Source organism: Gasterosteus aculeatus, chromosome 2 (genome assembly GCF_964276395.1).
Source record: "Gasterosteus aculeatus chromosome 2, fGasAcu3.hap1.1, whole genome shotgun sequence".
Taxonomy (NCBI): domain Eukaryota; kingdom Metazoa; phylum Chordata; class Actinopteri; order Perciformes; family Gasterosteidae; genus Gasterosteus; species Gasterosteus aculeatus.
In genome coordinates this window covers 12,302,835-12,316,431 of record NC_135689.1, presented here as the reverse complement: position 1 = coordinate 12,316,431, position 13,597 = coordinate 12,302,835, and the positions used below count along the sequence as shown (strand labels likewise).

At 45.4% G+C, this 13,597-nt stretch overlaps 1 protein-coding gene across 2 annotated transcripts; it reads right to left on the bottom strand.

Annotated features, from left to right (window-relative positions):
* Nucleotides 1–289: 289 nt before the first annotated feature.
* Nucleotides 290–12,564, bottom strand: plekhn1 (pleckstrin homology domain containing, family N member 1). 2 transcript variants are annotated; one of them, XM_040194104.2, is made up of 16 exons: nucleotides 12,329–12,564; nucleotides 10,579–10,669; nucleotides 10,267–10,428; nucleotides 9,098–9,178; nucleotides 8,522–8,612; nucleotides 6,807–6,940; nucleotides 6,163–6,312; nucleotides 5,189–5,269; nucleotides 5,005–5,080; nucleotides 4,577–4,722; nucleotides 4,257–4,409; nucleotides 3,499–3,741; nucleotides 2,763–2,918; nucleotides 2,146–2,403; nucleotides 1,855–1,915; nucleotides 290–1,113 (listed from the first exon to the last, which is right to left on the bottom strand). In XM_040194104.2, exons 1-16 carry the CDS (start codon nucleotides 12,400–12,402, stop codon nucleotides 929–931), a joined length of 2,142 nt encoding a protein of 713 aa, XP_040050038.2. In that variant the 5' UTR covers nucleotides 12,403–12,564; the 3' UTR covers nucleotides 290–928. The 2 variants fall into 2 exon arrangements, with proteins under 2 accessions (XP_040050038.2, XP_077949263.1); XM_078093137.1 differs by having other exon boundaries at nucleotides 2,146–2,400; nucleotides 12,329–12,563.
* Between the last annotated feature and the right edge of the window lie 1,033 nt (nucleotides 12,565–13,597).

Genomic DNA, 13,597 nt, shown 5'->3' with positions numbered 1-13,597 from the left:
TTTTTAGTCTCTAAAATGAGATGAAATCTACTGTATGTCTGGAGTCTAAGCTGCTAAATCCTCCACTGGGTTCACCGGCTGGTGGCAAACTGTATCTGCTGGTTATTTGTGACGAGGCGGTAGTGTTCAGGACATGTCGAGTTTTTCCAGCGAAAACAGCAGCTGCTGCTGAGTTTCACTTTCAGGTATTAGATCTGTTGGTTGATTCTGTTTTCGCAAATTGATTTTTGATAAAACATTATTGATATAGCGATTTTAAAAGTATGAGTAGAATAAGACAAAGGAGTGATAGAGATGAAATACTTTTTTTCAGTTTTATTTCCAAATATAAATAAACACTTCTAATAAAATAATAAACGCAGCCACACAGGTTTCAGTACAGTATTGCAGTAGTTGGTAGGTAATAGCACCTTTTAAGGCAGTCAGCTAAAGCCACATCTAATTGCTTTTATAATGCAGCATAATAAAAAAGAATTTACAACATTTACAAAAATATACTTCTGCTACTGAATAAAGCCCTGATGGAATGTTGTTTAAAGCTATAAATAAAAACAAAAACAAATACAAGTAAACTGAACAGCATGTTACAAACGTCTGCTAAGCCCTACAAATGAAGCCTTCAGTGCAATTTCAAAATATATTAAAAGGTAACTACACAGTATGATCTCTTTGCTGTCCTCTCGGCTGAATGCTACATATTAAAGGGAATAAGTCAGTTGTTACTGTCATAGTGTTTAGGCCGCCCCTCTTTATTCCTGCTCCTTTGCTTGACTACCGAACAATCTAACAATGCAGTTTGTGTGATTTGACGGTTCATACTGTATGCATCAGGAGCAACACAGGCCTGCATGGGCGGCTTTTTATTATCCCTCTGATAGAGATCTGTTGTTTGCACACGTCCAGACGAGTGCCGGCCCATTGTTTTGTTTTATGACCATCTCTGCCCGGTTGCCATGCCGCCGAGGCCTCTGGCCACAAAGTCTAATCCTGTCCGGTGTGTCGAAATTCCAGACGCCGGCGGAATCACCCCAGTATCACAGTCGTACGGCCAAATGTTGTCATAGTCCATTTCCTGGTCATCTGGTTCTGTGGGTTCGAGGTACGAGTTGTGATCTGTGAGAGCGAGAGAAGATTCCCAGGCGTTTAGTTTGAAACAATGGAAGACAAACCTCGCCCTGACTGAATAAACTTCGACACAGTCCCAACATACATATGGTGTGATTGGCTGTGTACCAACATTTAACCTTACTGTAAAACAAGCAGTGCAACATGCCACTACACAAATGTTGTATTCGTGTCTTCTTTCTCGTGGTGCAGCAAAGTGGAACTGGTCAGTTGAAATAATGCCGTCATTGCACATGTAAGAACTCAACTGTGAATCGCAGTGACGTGCAACTGCCGGGTTAATTCTCAGGTTTTCATTTGTGATGAAAGAGCCTCCAGATACTTGTGCTGGCTTGCACAGTTGTGTGCTGTCAATCACGGGTCAGGGATAAGCCCTGTCTGTGAAACAGTGTTGTCTTACACTGGGCTTTCCCCCCCCCCCGACACGGGGCATCCGCACAAGCGACATTTAGAGCTGCGCTAAGCTCCGTTTCATTGGCACATCTACGCATTTCCTGCTTTAGCCTTCTGTCTGGCCGCTGACAGGTTTGAACAATCGGAACAAGTGTGTGTAGTGTTGAATTTAAGGTGTAGTGCAGTGTGAGCAATGGCCCGTGTCCTTGTGGGTATTACGTTAGCTCATACTTGTGAGGAGATATGATGTTGCCATGCTACAATTTAAAGCAGTGACCATGGATTCTCGATAGAAACAATTCATATTTAGCCTTTTTTTCTTTTTTCTTTTCTTACCTGGAGAATAACCGTAAGGCATTGGAGGGTTGGTTGTCACACCGTTCAGCGAGAGGAGGATCTATGGAAAGATGTGAAAACATACCACAGTTACTTCCCGTGATCAGCTACAACAAACATTCCTGCGTTTCCAAAAATATCTGTTTTAATCCGTGGCATCTGTTCAAATATCCCCTGCAGGACAGGTATATACACAAGCTCTGCTATCATACACCATATCTGTTGCACTTTGAACAACAGCATTCCAGAAGCCGGAGTGTCCCGGGAGATGAGCGTCTCTGGGCTCCTCACCTGCTCGTCCGCTTGGATCGGCGCGGGCAGCAGCTTCAGCCTCGACACGGCCTCGGCTCTCTGTGCCTCCTGCCTCTGGGCCTCGTCCATCTCCAGGCCCAGAGCTTTCCCCTGGGAGTTGGTCAGGACCAGGCTTCTCCGATAGCGCCTCCCCATGGGAGGGGTGCGGAGCTGGAAAGACGAGGGTAGGGGCTGGGCCCCCTGCTGGGGGTGGTGCTGTTGGTGGCGGGGATGAATCCGCTCTTGCCAGAGCTGCTGCTAAAGGACCGAGGGAGATGTGTCAGAGAAGGAAAGCTATAAACATGTAATACTGGAGCCGAGATGATCAAGTCAAATAGATCTTAGAAAAGAGTAAAGCTGAAATAAATACGTTTTACTGAATCAAAATGTAAAGGAAATGACATAACCAGCAGCGGTGAAACCAGTCCTTTATGGATTTTCGTTTAGTAATAGTTCAATCTTTTGAATGCATGGGAAGGAGCCCACTACAAGCCTCTGCATTATCTAATCTTTCTTATTTTTTTGCTGAACGTGTGCATGTGTGCACCGTTTGATATCAAACGAGGCTGCACAGGTGTAAATACAACCAATGGATCCAGGATCGTTGACCCACTTACCAATGGCCTGGCGTCATGCAGCGAGTAGATTTCAGGGCTGTTGGGCTCATCGTACAGAGGCGACAAGGGCTGTCGGGGGGCGCACATGTCCGAGTGGCGCTGCGGGGTATTATGGGAGTAGTTCAGGGACGTCTGCGGGGTGCTCCAGCTGTTGGACTGATCAGGAAAAAAAATCAGAAAAACAGTTAGTTTAAAACACCAAACAGTGAGAGGAAAATCAATTGCCACGTTTCCCTCTGTCTCTTTTCGTCTCATATTGGCATCTCTCTCTCTCTCTCTCTCTCTCTCCACCTCGCTCGGTTCAAAGCAGGCAAGCACGAGCCACTGTAAGGATCAGAATACAAAAATACAGCTGTTGCCGACACCGATCTGCAGCAGCCGGTGTGACGGCAGGATGCTTTCTCCAAAATCTGCTTGGCCACTCAGTGATTGGATTAAAACCTGAGCTCCTAACCGCCGTGGTGATGATAGGGATAAGCAAAGGTTGTCTGATTGGAGGCTTAAATTTCGTTTAGCAACTATAATTGAGCTTTCATCACAGCCCCATCAAGAAGAGTGATCTTTCACCTTCGTTTCCGCCCACATGCATCTGTTTCCCCTTTTCTTAACGCCATTCGTATGACCCCTGTCAGCCGACGGCTTGGTGCGTCTATTTTAGTAACCGCTCACAGGGCTCACGAGCCCACAGTCTCAGGGGGAATATTTGGTTATCGAGTGAGACGCCAGGCCGAATTACCTTGACTAGCGGCGCTTTCTCCAGCCGCTGCGGACTGGCCCGCTGCAGGGCCGAGTACGGCGTGCTGTAGAGCGGAGAGCGCACGGCGCTCGGCTCGGCTGGCTGGAGGTAGGAGCCGCGCTGGGGGGAGGAGTAGCGCCCCGACGAGGGTCGCTGGTTCTCCGGCCTGGTGTGTGACGACACGCTGTTGGTCCGGCTGCCCAGGCGGGCCGTCTCGATTGAGGAGGGACGACTGGAGCTGTACTGTGGAAGACAACAGACAAACGCAGGGCAGAGTTCAGCAGGGTGTTGTGGTGTTTAAAGGAAGATGGCTCCGCTTCAAGCTAATTGGACGGGCAGTCGGCCTACAGAGCCCCTCTTCCGTGGGAGTCGTGATAAAGCAAAGTGCTTCAGTACTTCTTAGAGAGACTGAAGGTTACAAGAAAAGCTTTTGCTGCTTAATTAACCAAAGAAAAAGCCTGTCATTTCCCTCCATTGAAAAGTAGTTTTTATATTTTTTGTGAGAACTTAATGACTTTGTTTTCAATGATCTGAGGATCATCGCCTGAACATTTGTAACAGGAGCGGTTTGGTGTCCAGACTTTGCTTGATAATTAACTAAAAAAAGGTGTTGCTGCTCTGCTCCACCAAAACAAACAAAATGTGTTCTTTGGCAATGAACAGCAGACTCCAGAAACATTTATATCTGTGTAAATATCGTACAGTTGGCATGTTTGCTTCTGGTGATTAGTTTGATAGGTAGCACGCGGGTGACTCACGCAGAGGGGTTCCGAGTATTCCTGGGAGAGAGGGTTGTCTTTATGAATGGGTACGTGAAGGTTGTGGGACCCACATCCACTCTGTGAATGGTTGAACTTAAGAGACTCAGTGCGTCCATGGCTGTTTCCACTCCACCTGTCAAACTGTGGAACCTATAATAAAAATAAAAATACTAGTTAAAACAATTAGACTGGGAACCAATTGCCATCAGGCTTATGTCTTTAGACCTATATCATGTTGAATGTGAAGAGAGGCAGGGCTCTGCTTGTCCCGGTACTTGAGTCACGACATCGTTGAAAGGAAAGAGGGCGGGGCTTACCTCTCTGTGCGTCGGGGTGTAGATGATGTCATACACAGGTGGCGGGGGGCAAACAACCGGCACGTCAGCACTTTTGAAATGTTGGATCCAGTCGCAGAACTCTGTCCTATCCAGACACGACACCACTATGGGGTTGATCAGCTTCCCTGGGGAGGAGGAGGGGGAAATGGGGGGCACAAAGCGTGTCATTCGGTCCGTTCGGCCACTGGAATGTGCTACAATCAGATTGTCATTCACTGGGGATGAAACCAGCTCATTCATGGATGGATGGTTCTGTGACGCTAGCGGATTCACTGAAAAGGCCACGCGGCGTAAAAGCATGCATAAGAATGTACACTCATTTAAATTCCTTTTTATTTGTGGCATTTCAAATTGCAATTGTGCCCAAGAAACCGCAGTAGAACCGCTCGCCGGTGTAGTTTATTTACCTTCGATCATAAAGGTGTTGGGCTTGACGTCCTGGCAGGGCGTGGTCACAGTAATCATGTTGAGTGGGAGTTTCCCCTGTAATCACAATGACGCTTTAACACACACATCTTTAATGCAGACATGCCGTATGCAAACAACTTTGATTCATTCTGTGAAGTGAAAGGTGAGCGAGGTCAGTGGTACCTTATAGAAGAGTTGATCGCTCTCCTCTGATAGAATGATCAGCGTTGATGGGTACAACACCAGCAGTCTGTCGCTCTGTTCCTGTGGACGCAAGATTACACCTGCTAATGAAGCTTACAGTCATTTAACAGTTATTGTTGTTCCTTTGGCAGCATTAAATCATTATCAATTTCTGACATTTTTACACGTGTGGCGTGATGAAGTTGAATTCCTCCTCCTCTGCAAACGTATTCTCTTTTCGATAGTGTAAAAGAATTGCACCAAATGCTTTCTCTTGAAGGACACAATAAACACCAGAATCACCCTTTGGTAGTCAGTTGCGAGGCTCAGTTAGTGGGAGCAGTCAGTGGGGCATTTAAAGGTGCGGCGGTGTATGTTTCCTCTCCCTCGCAGAGGGTGTGTCCGGACAAACAGCTGACATTCCAGCTGTGAGGTGAGTCGAGTCACTGCGTGAGCCGGGCAGATGCCTCTCACACACCCAGACCCTGAATCTCACACACTTCAATCGGGGAGCCGCAATTTCCCACAGGGAATTAACTACGGATATCCGCGCAAGCTGGGTCATGACTGCTGTTTTTATTGACCGTTATGTGAAGCCGCGTCAGCGTTATCTGTCGGTGATTAGGTTGGCAAGAAGTCACGTTTTTAAACAGCTGGTTGCAGGTGTTTGACGCCGTCTTACACCGTGGCAGGAAAATAAAGATAATAGTGTTAAATTGGCAGGAGAGGTATCATTTTCTAGAATACAGACTCCACCCGTTCCTCTGAGGTAATGTTACAAAACTACGTGAGTCACTGGGCTTATTTTATTCATCATGGGAAAAATTCCCATGCTTGAATACATGTATGTATGACGAGTTAGCGTGAGCCGTACTGTACATTTCCATAAACAGGCAACAGCGGAAATGCTGTGTTTAACTTTGGCTGACCGGTCTGAGTGATTCACTCTTGATAAGCAGCAGTTGATGGCTCACCTGACAGGGCAGGTGCTGCAATCTGACTTTCGTGACATAGGCGATGGTGCCCAGGCTGTCCCTCTGAGAGCCCTCCCACTCGTAGATGGGCTCCCGGTTTACGGAGTTCCTCAGCTCCTCCCGGCCCTCGGACGACACGTGCTGCTTCAGCTGCAATAGATACACAGGTGAGGATCATCAGCAGAGTACATTTAAACACATTGTTTGTTTGTTTCTCGTCTCATCATGACACGCGTCAGGCTTATGAGTGCATCGTTAGTTCCTGCTGTTGTGACACATCCAGGGTCATGTGTTTCATCAGCCATTTCCCCACCTGCGGGTGTGGAGTCAGCGCTTTAGCCCTTTGCAGATGTGGGTTTGTTTTTCTGTGCAGGCTGGGATGCGGTCAATGCCGCTCCCTAGTATCCCGGCTTCACAGCGAGCAGTGGCCTAGCTGACTCACACACACGCTTTTTTTATCACAAGTGGTGGAAATCAGTGCATTGTTTCCCCCAGGGTTCCCCCAGGAAGATTAAAAAAATGCCCACACTTAAATACTTACAATACTTAATTTTTAAAAATGGATGTTCTGCATCACAGGTTATTATGCAACTCAAGGTCTGTTTGGAGCAAGTCAAAAAGCAAGTGCCAAAAAAGATACTTACTTTCACTCTGGTGTGGTTATCATGTACAATTGGAGTGCCCCCATTCGCCTCAATGTTTTCTTTAAGCAAGCCAAACCACAGGTCCATTTCCTTTTGTTCGGCACAGTACACGATGATGGGGTTAAGGCTGACACCTGCCGGGGGCAAAGGTCACAAGTTCAGGCAGGGAAAGTGTCACCGAGGCTTTGCTTCCTGAGCCTGTTCACCGTGCTGGTGAATCATTAATGGCGTTCACAATCTTGACAGTTTAGAACGCACTGTGCAATAAGTACAATACATATTAACATGTTCAACACTGTAAACCACACATAAGACCTCTCGTGGAAGATCCCCCCCTCCCCCATCATCTGCTTCGTTTGGTATTCGAAAATCATAGCAGACTCTTCCTCCCACATAAATGCTGGAGGAATGAGGAGGTCGTGGGATGAAAAGAGCTGCATTCTTTCTCTATCTACCAGTCCCCCACATAGCAGAGATAAACAGCACAGATCGCCCGTGGCTTTGTACTGTAATGGTCAGGAACTGTAGGCCGCTGTCTGCTCCTCAATCAGGTGCCACCCTGGACTCTTCGGGAATCTTTCCCGTTTTCCACATTTCAAGCATGTGAGTGAAGCAAAAGGTGTTGGGACTGGAAGCACCTCAAGTACTTTTGAATGAAAACTTTCAGTTTGTCTTATTATCTCACGGCCACAATAACTCAAAACATCTGAAGGCTTACGGGAATATTTTACAGCCCGCCTCACTCTGCGCGTGCTCCGAAACACACCAACACCGCTTTACGATAAAGCTGATTCATATTCTCAGCTGAGCGGGAGGAAATCCCTCTGAGATCTTGAGCTTGACTCAGAATTTGTTCACGCTTCCACCATAAGTTTCCTGTCAGTGACGCCTCCCGTAAAGTAAATAAGGTTCACGCTGAACAGTGAAAATAACGGCAACACAATACCACAGAATAAGAAGCTCACCCATCGGGAAATTGCAAAGTAACATTTTGAAAAATTGTTATGACAACCGAGGCGTGTTCAGATTTCTGTCTGATAGTAATGTTAAAAAAAATATGAACAAAGAAACATTACACCCTTCATGAGCGAGATTGACTGAATTTTTTTCACGCGTAATTCCATGTTAATGTTTCCCAGGCACGACCCACGACCTCACTAGCGCAGCTTAGTCCTCCTTAATGAAAAGAGGTCACGTTTCAGGTTGTTTTTGTTTATTGTGGTGTTGGTTAACTGGACATTAACCTGAGCCCTTTTTGGAATGTGCCCTAGATTAAATGCGGTGACACGGTTCAGAGCGGTAGCCGGGCCTTTCTGTGCAACAGCTGGACTGACTGAAGTGCACCTGTTGTCTAACAAGGGGGGGGTCTTTAAGGCCGGTTTGCCCCCTGACCGAGGGTGAAGGGGGCGCAGCCCTAGTTAGTCTTGGGGTTGAGTGGAGGTGAAGAGGGTCGAGGCACCGTTGAATCACTGGAATGTGATACATAGGAAATGCTGCAGTTTGAAGATAGCGCGTTAAAGAGTTATAGTTAAATAAATAAGAGCAAATATTCACTCCAGCTCTGGTTCATCTTCTCTCTTCTTTCTTTGAATGTTGAAGTCAGATACTTTTAGTGATTGATTCAACGCAACCAATAAACCCCAAAGTGATGATAACAACATTCCAGGGCTCTATGCCAACAGTGCTTGTGTCCTCACGTGCGCGGTCAAACTTACCATTTATCTGAAAGGCGAACTCCTGGGGTCGGCTGTGGTTGCAGTTCTGTTGCAGATTACAGATGGTGATTTCTTTCAACGGAAGAGTTCCCTGCACACAAAACAATAAAAAGCTCAATCACGCGTCTTTGTAAAGCGAAAAGAAAATCTCATTCTTATAACAAGTCTAGACAACTTCTCCCGTGCTCTTTTTTTTCTTCTAACCAACTCTTCATTTTTAAAAATGTATTAATCACCTGGATGCCGAGGTCAACCTTGTAAGGCGATGATTCGTTCATGTCTGCCTGACAACAGCCATCATCTATATTCTGACTAATACTGCTATCAGTCTCTTTCTGACACGGAGTTGAACTCTCAACAGACACACTGAAACCATGAGTAATGCGCTATGAGACGGCTGAAGAAGCCTTGTCATGTTTACCAACACAACGCCGGTTGACAGGTTAGTCTACACATGTCATACGGTCTGATCACATAATATAAAACTCAACCCAGAGGAATTAGCATTTAATTAGTAATTAACATTTTTTACTGTGTATTAGGACCATTCAACCTACATTTAAAAAAACAACCTACCTGGTATGTCAGTCCAGTTGTGTTGTTGGAGAGGAAATGAAGGTGTGTCTGGAAGAGGTCCAGGTAGCAATCATGTACATCCTGTAGAGATGATAAAACCAAGTTAGAAGAGAATACCCAGTCAGCGTATAGCTGGGAAGAAATGATAATGATTCTGCTATACTTTTCATTTGACCACCATTTAATTCACACAGAAGTAAATAAAAGATAACATACGTCTGTTTCATATAGACTATATATCTTTTGAATTGCCAGACAACTATGTCTGCTATATCTGGATACATATCGTTATCAAGAATTGCAATTATTGTGGAAATGACTGTCTTATAAGAACTTTACGATCCCTGTTTACGGAGTAATAAAAATCAGCTGATACAGTGTTGATTAAACCTATTATGCAAACATGTTTTCAAGCCCATGTCTGTCCGAGATAATTGATTATTCTCTCAGTCCTTGGCCCAGGTTATATCTAATTATCTATTTCAAAATTGAAACATGGTGTCCTTTTATCATCTGCCAAGTCCTGGATCGGTAGATTGGGTAAGGATTCTTCACTGACCACAAAATGCAATTATATGTCATTTATTTTTCTTTCTTCAGTGATTCATGTACGTCTTAGTAATACCTTATTCCTTCCTGTGTGGTAGTGTTTTCTGTTACGAAACAATGTGTTCTTTTGCTGTAATGACGTTGTGCATCCAATCAATCGTTTTTGTCAAAGCTGTTGTGTCACAGCCTTGAAAATGTGCGATTCCCACAGTGAGGAGCGAGCGCCTCCTCTATCAGCCTGTGGGATCAGAGGAACTCTCTCCGTACCCTGAGGTTTCGCTAATGTTGCACAACCGTCGCAGAAGCGAGCGTGTCCAAACACAGGCTCCGGTCCTCTCTGTGCAAAACTGAGTGGATTATTCATAGCAAGCCACCGCTTTAATTTTCACAGTAGTTTTGGGCTGCGGAGGAACATCCTGTTATTCTCCACCTCCTGGTTTGTTTGTTTTTGGACATTGTTCACACTGGTGACTGGCAATGATGTGTCATTGTAGGCTTGGTCATTTTTTAAGACGCCGTGAACCGCAATAAGGATTGTGCAGCATTAGTTCCATTTTCGTTCATAGTTTCAGTCCCGATATTTCAACTTAGTCATTAAAAGGGGCTTTTGTTCCACTCACCTGGCAGTGGATGAAGCGGAAGCGAACTTTGGCGCTGTGAATCATCCGTCCGTAATTCTTCACATTGATGCTGCTCTTCTTCCAGCCGCTGGCCGGGTCATAAGGGAACGGAGGGTCCCATTTTGTGTTGTCTATCGTGTACAGATCTTTATGGGACATTTCCTGCAAACGGTCATAGTCTTAGTCCATATACATAAATAAACTGGGCAAACCTACTATCAAAATCCGACACAAATGAATATAAAATTGCACCCAGATTGACATTTATAGGAGTGCAGTTTTGTTTGGTATGCAGACGAGTGAGGTTTTTACCTTCCTGGGGGTGACGGCACTCAAGATATTAATGATGCTGTTACACTTCTCCTGTCCCTCTTGGGGATTCTTCTTCCGAAACAGGCGACTGCTGCGAGAGAGAGAGAGAGGAGAACCACGTGTTACCAGTCACTCTCCAATGTTTACCATCCATTCTACAATTCGCTGTTCAGTTACCTTTCGAGTTTAGTGTCAACAAAGAACATTTCCTGTTTGTTGGCGTTCCCTGTTGTTTACTGATGTCAGATAGAAAGTTGACCTAAATAGCGTTTTTCTTTTCTATTGTGTTGCATTATAAAATTATTTCTTTAGTCATCAAGTCACACACTGAATCTTGAACCACTGATAGAGTTCAATTTTCACACCAGATTGTTGAAGGATAATTGGTGTCTCATGTCTCATAATTTGTCCGGTTGCCCGTCCTTTGTCCTCACTCCATCCACAATCAGGTCTAGTGTTTCTGATAGTAAGGATATGCATAGGCAACTCAATAATCAATCCTCTTCTTTGTTTTGCATGCTCCCCCCATCTATTACCATTAGTGTCACATCCTAGTGAGGAAGCTCCCTCACTGAAATGATAAGCCCCTTGCAGTGCTTTTACAATACCAGCCTGTAGTTTATCTGCATATACATGGGCCAGTGTCCTTGTTGCAACAACGCAGGCTTTTGTCTGCACGCGGGGAACCAAGGCCTGTCTAATCAGGGAGGCCATGTCAAGCAACAATCATTGATTAGGGCTCGGTGATTGATGCCGTTCCACTACACCCGTAGTACAATGTACTCACACATAGAGAAACAATTGAAAACAATACATAGCGATGCGGTCCGCAGTTGCAAAGTAAAAGAGGAATGTAGATAATCGACATGTAGTGGATTTGCACACCCAACGTCACCTCTGTGGCATTCACTCCTTTCCCTCCGTGGGGAATACCTGAGCCTGTTCACGAACACAATGAGCCAGTGGGGCACCCGGGAAACTTGAACACTGAACGTATTGTCCACGCTGAACCACGTAACCAAATTGAAAGGTGTATCAGTGTTCGGGCATGAGACGTTGGGTTTTAGAGGGTGGTCGCGCCTCTGCTTTTATTTGAAAATGCTAGTGTCTACGGCTTATTTGAAAAGACGAGACACTGAATCATCCCACAGCACCGAGGAGCAGAGGCTAACAACAATCAGGTGTGGTGTCCAGCAGAGTGGGCTCTACTATTGGTAACATGCCTGGGCATGTAATCCACCAGGATTAAAGAAAACAAGATAAAATAACAAGTATAATAACCCATCAATGTCCCTCAGCTCCTACATTCATGTTCAAACCCCTTTAGTTTAGATCACCACTCGGCAAAAGGGTGTATATCATGCGTCATTAACCAGATGTTATTAACCATAATGGCTTATATGTTCATGGTAATGAACATGGTAATGAACAGGGTCACGTTCTGATTTGGGGGTCAAAACCGAATTTCAGTGACAGCTGGTAGAGTAACTTCACAAAGATGCAAAGAAGTGGCAAATGGTAACTGGGTCAATGACACGGTTGGCCAGACAGGCCTGACTCTGTATGACCATATGATCGTGACCCGGGCCTCACAGAATACCCAACCTCTGTTTTTAACCCACTGCCAGGGCCCTGAGAAACACCTAGAACTCCTTCCAACTGTACCACTGGAATAACAAACGGCAGCCAGAGGCACGGCACACCGGCCGGATCAGCACAGTAAGAACAGCAGAAGGTGGCTTCATCTTACCTGTTTCTGCGTATGAAACTCTTGCTGGAGAATCTGAAGTTGTGCTCAGGGACACATGACGTGCTGCTCCCCATGCTGCGCTGCTCTGAAGGTCTCTCACGCTGCTCTGGAGATGGACCTGAATACCTCTGTGATGAACGATTGTTATCCAAGACTGCAGTGTGCTCCCTGCTGCAGCCAGACTTGTACTGAGGGAGAAGTGGGCAGGCTGAGGGCTGTGTAGCAAGGCTGGGGAGAGGGTGTGTGTGCGTAAGGGGTGGAGTCTGGGTCTGTGTCACAGACTGTGTGTGTGTGTGTGTGTGTGGGTGGGAGGGGGGTATCCAGTGGGAGTCACACCTTCTGTGAGTGGCCTGTGTCTGCTGAATCAAATCCAACAACAAAGACAGGGGTTCAGGGGGGGGAGTGTGCCATTTCACACCTTCCAGGAGCCAAATGGAGCTACGTTGCTGGTCACGAAACACTCTAGATGGTGTTTGTCAATCAAGGGGAAGGTGGGAGCTTCCACTGGCATGCCCAGACATAAAACATCTCTGACCACTTCAGCAGCCTATTCGTTGTTGATCAAGACACTTTAAACACATCAGTCTGATTTAGAACCTCAAGTAGTTGATTACGGTCGGCTCCCTTGTTGTTTTTCCTTCTTCTACACATTTCCAAGTGTACATTTAAAGAATCGAGAAATCATTAATTTTATATTCTAACTGAGGTAATGTGGCATCAGTTTAGATTCATCTAATGTATGGGATATTTTCATTAAACCTTTTGTATGTCAGAAAAGGAATTTTATGTACGGCTCTTGTTTTGATAAGAGGTGACACACCTCTTGCCTTGTAAGGAGTTTGTTCCTCTAAAGGAGGTGTGATCCACCACATAAAACACATTCTTCTTGCTGTTCTAATAGTCACAATCAGCTTCTGTATTTCACATTTTTTAAATTTATTATGTTAATTCTCCATGAGAATCAAAGTAGTCTTTTTTTTAACTTGTAGACCTTTTAGGAATTCAGTTAATTATTACTGGTTTTATGATACTTGTTAACTCATCATACATGCAACCGTCTTTCCGTGACGTGAGGTGGTATCTATCAGACGAGGAAGTCAAACCCTCACGCTCGTTTTACCGCTTAATAATTAGGTCATGACTGTGGTGAGCTGCTGTAGTCGGAAAGTGAAGGGGGGGCTGCTGGCTGCCACGTAAGGCCAACCCGTTTATCCGGATTGTTTAAACAGATTCGCCTCAGGCACCAACAGTCGTCTGCTTGTTGAAGCC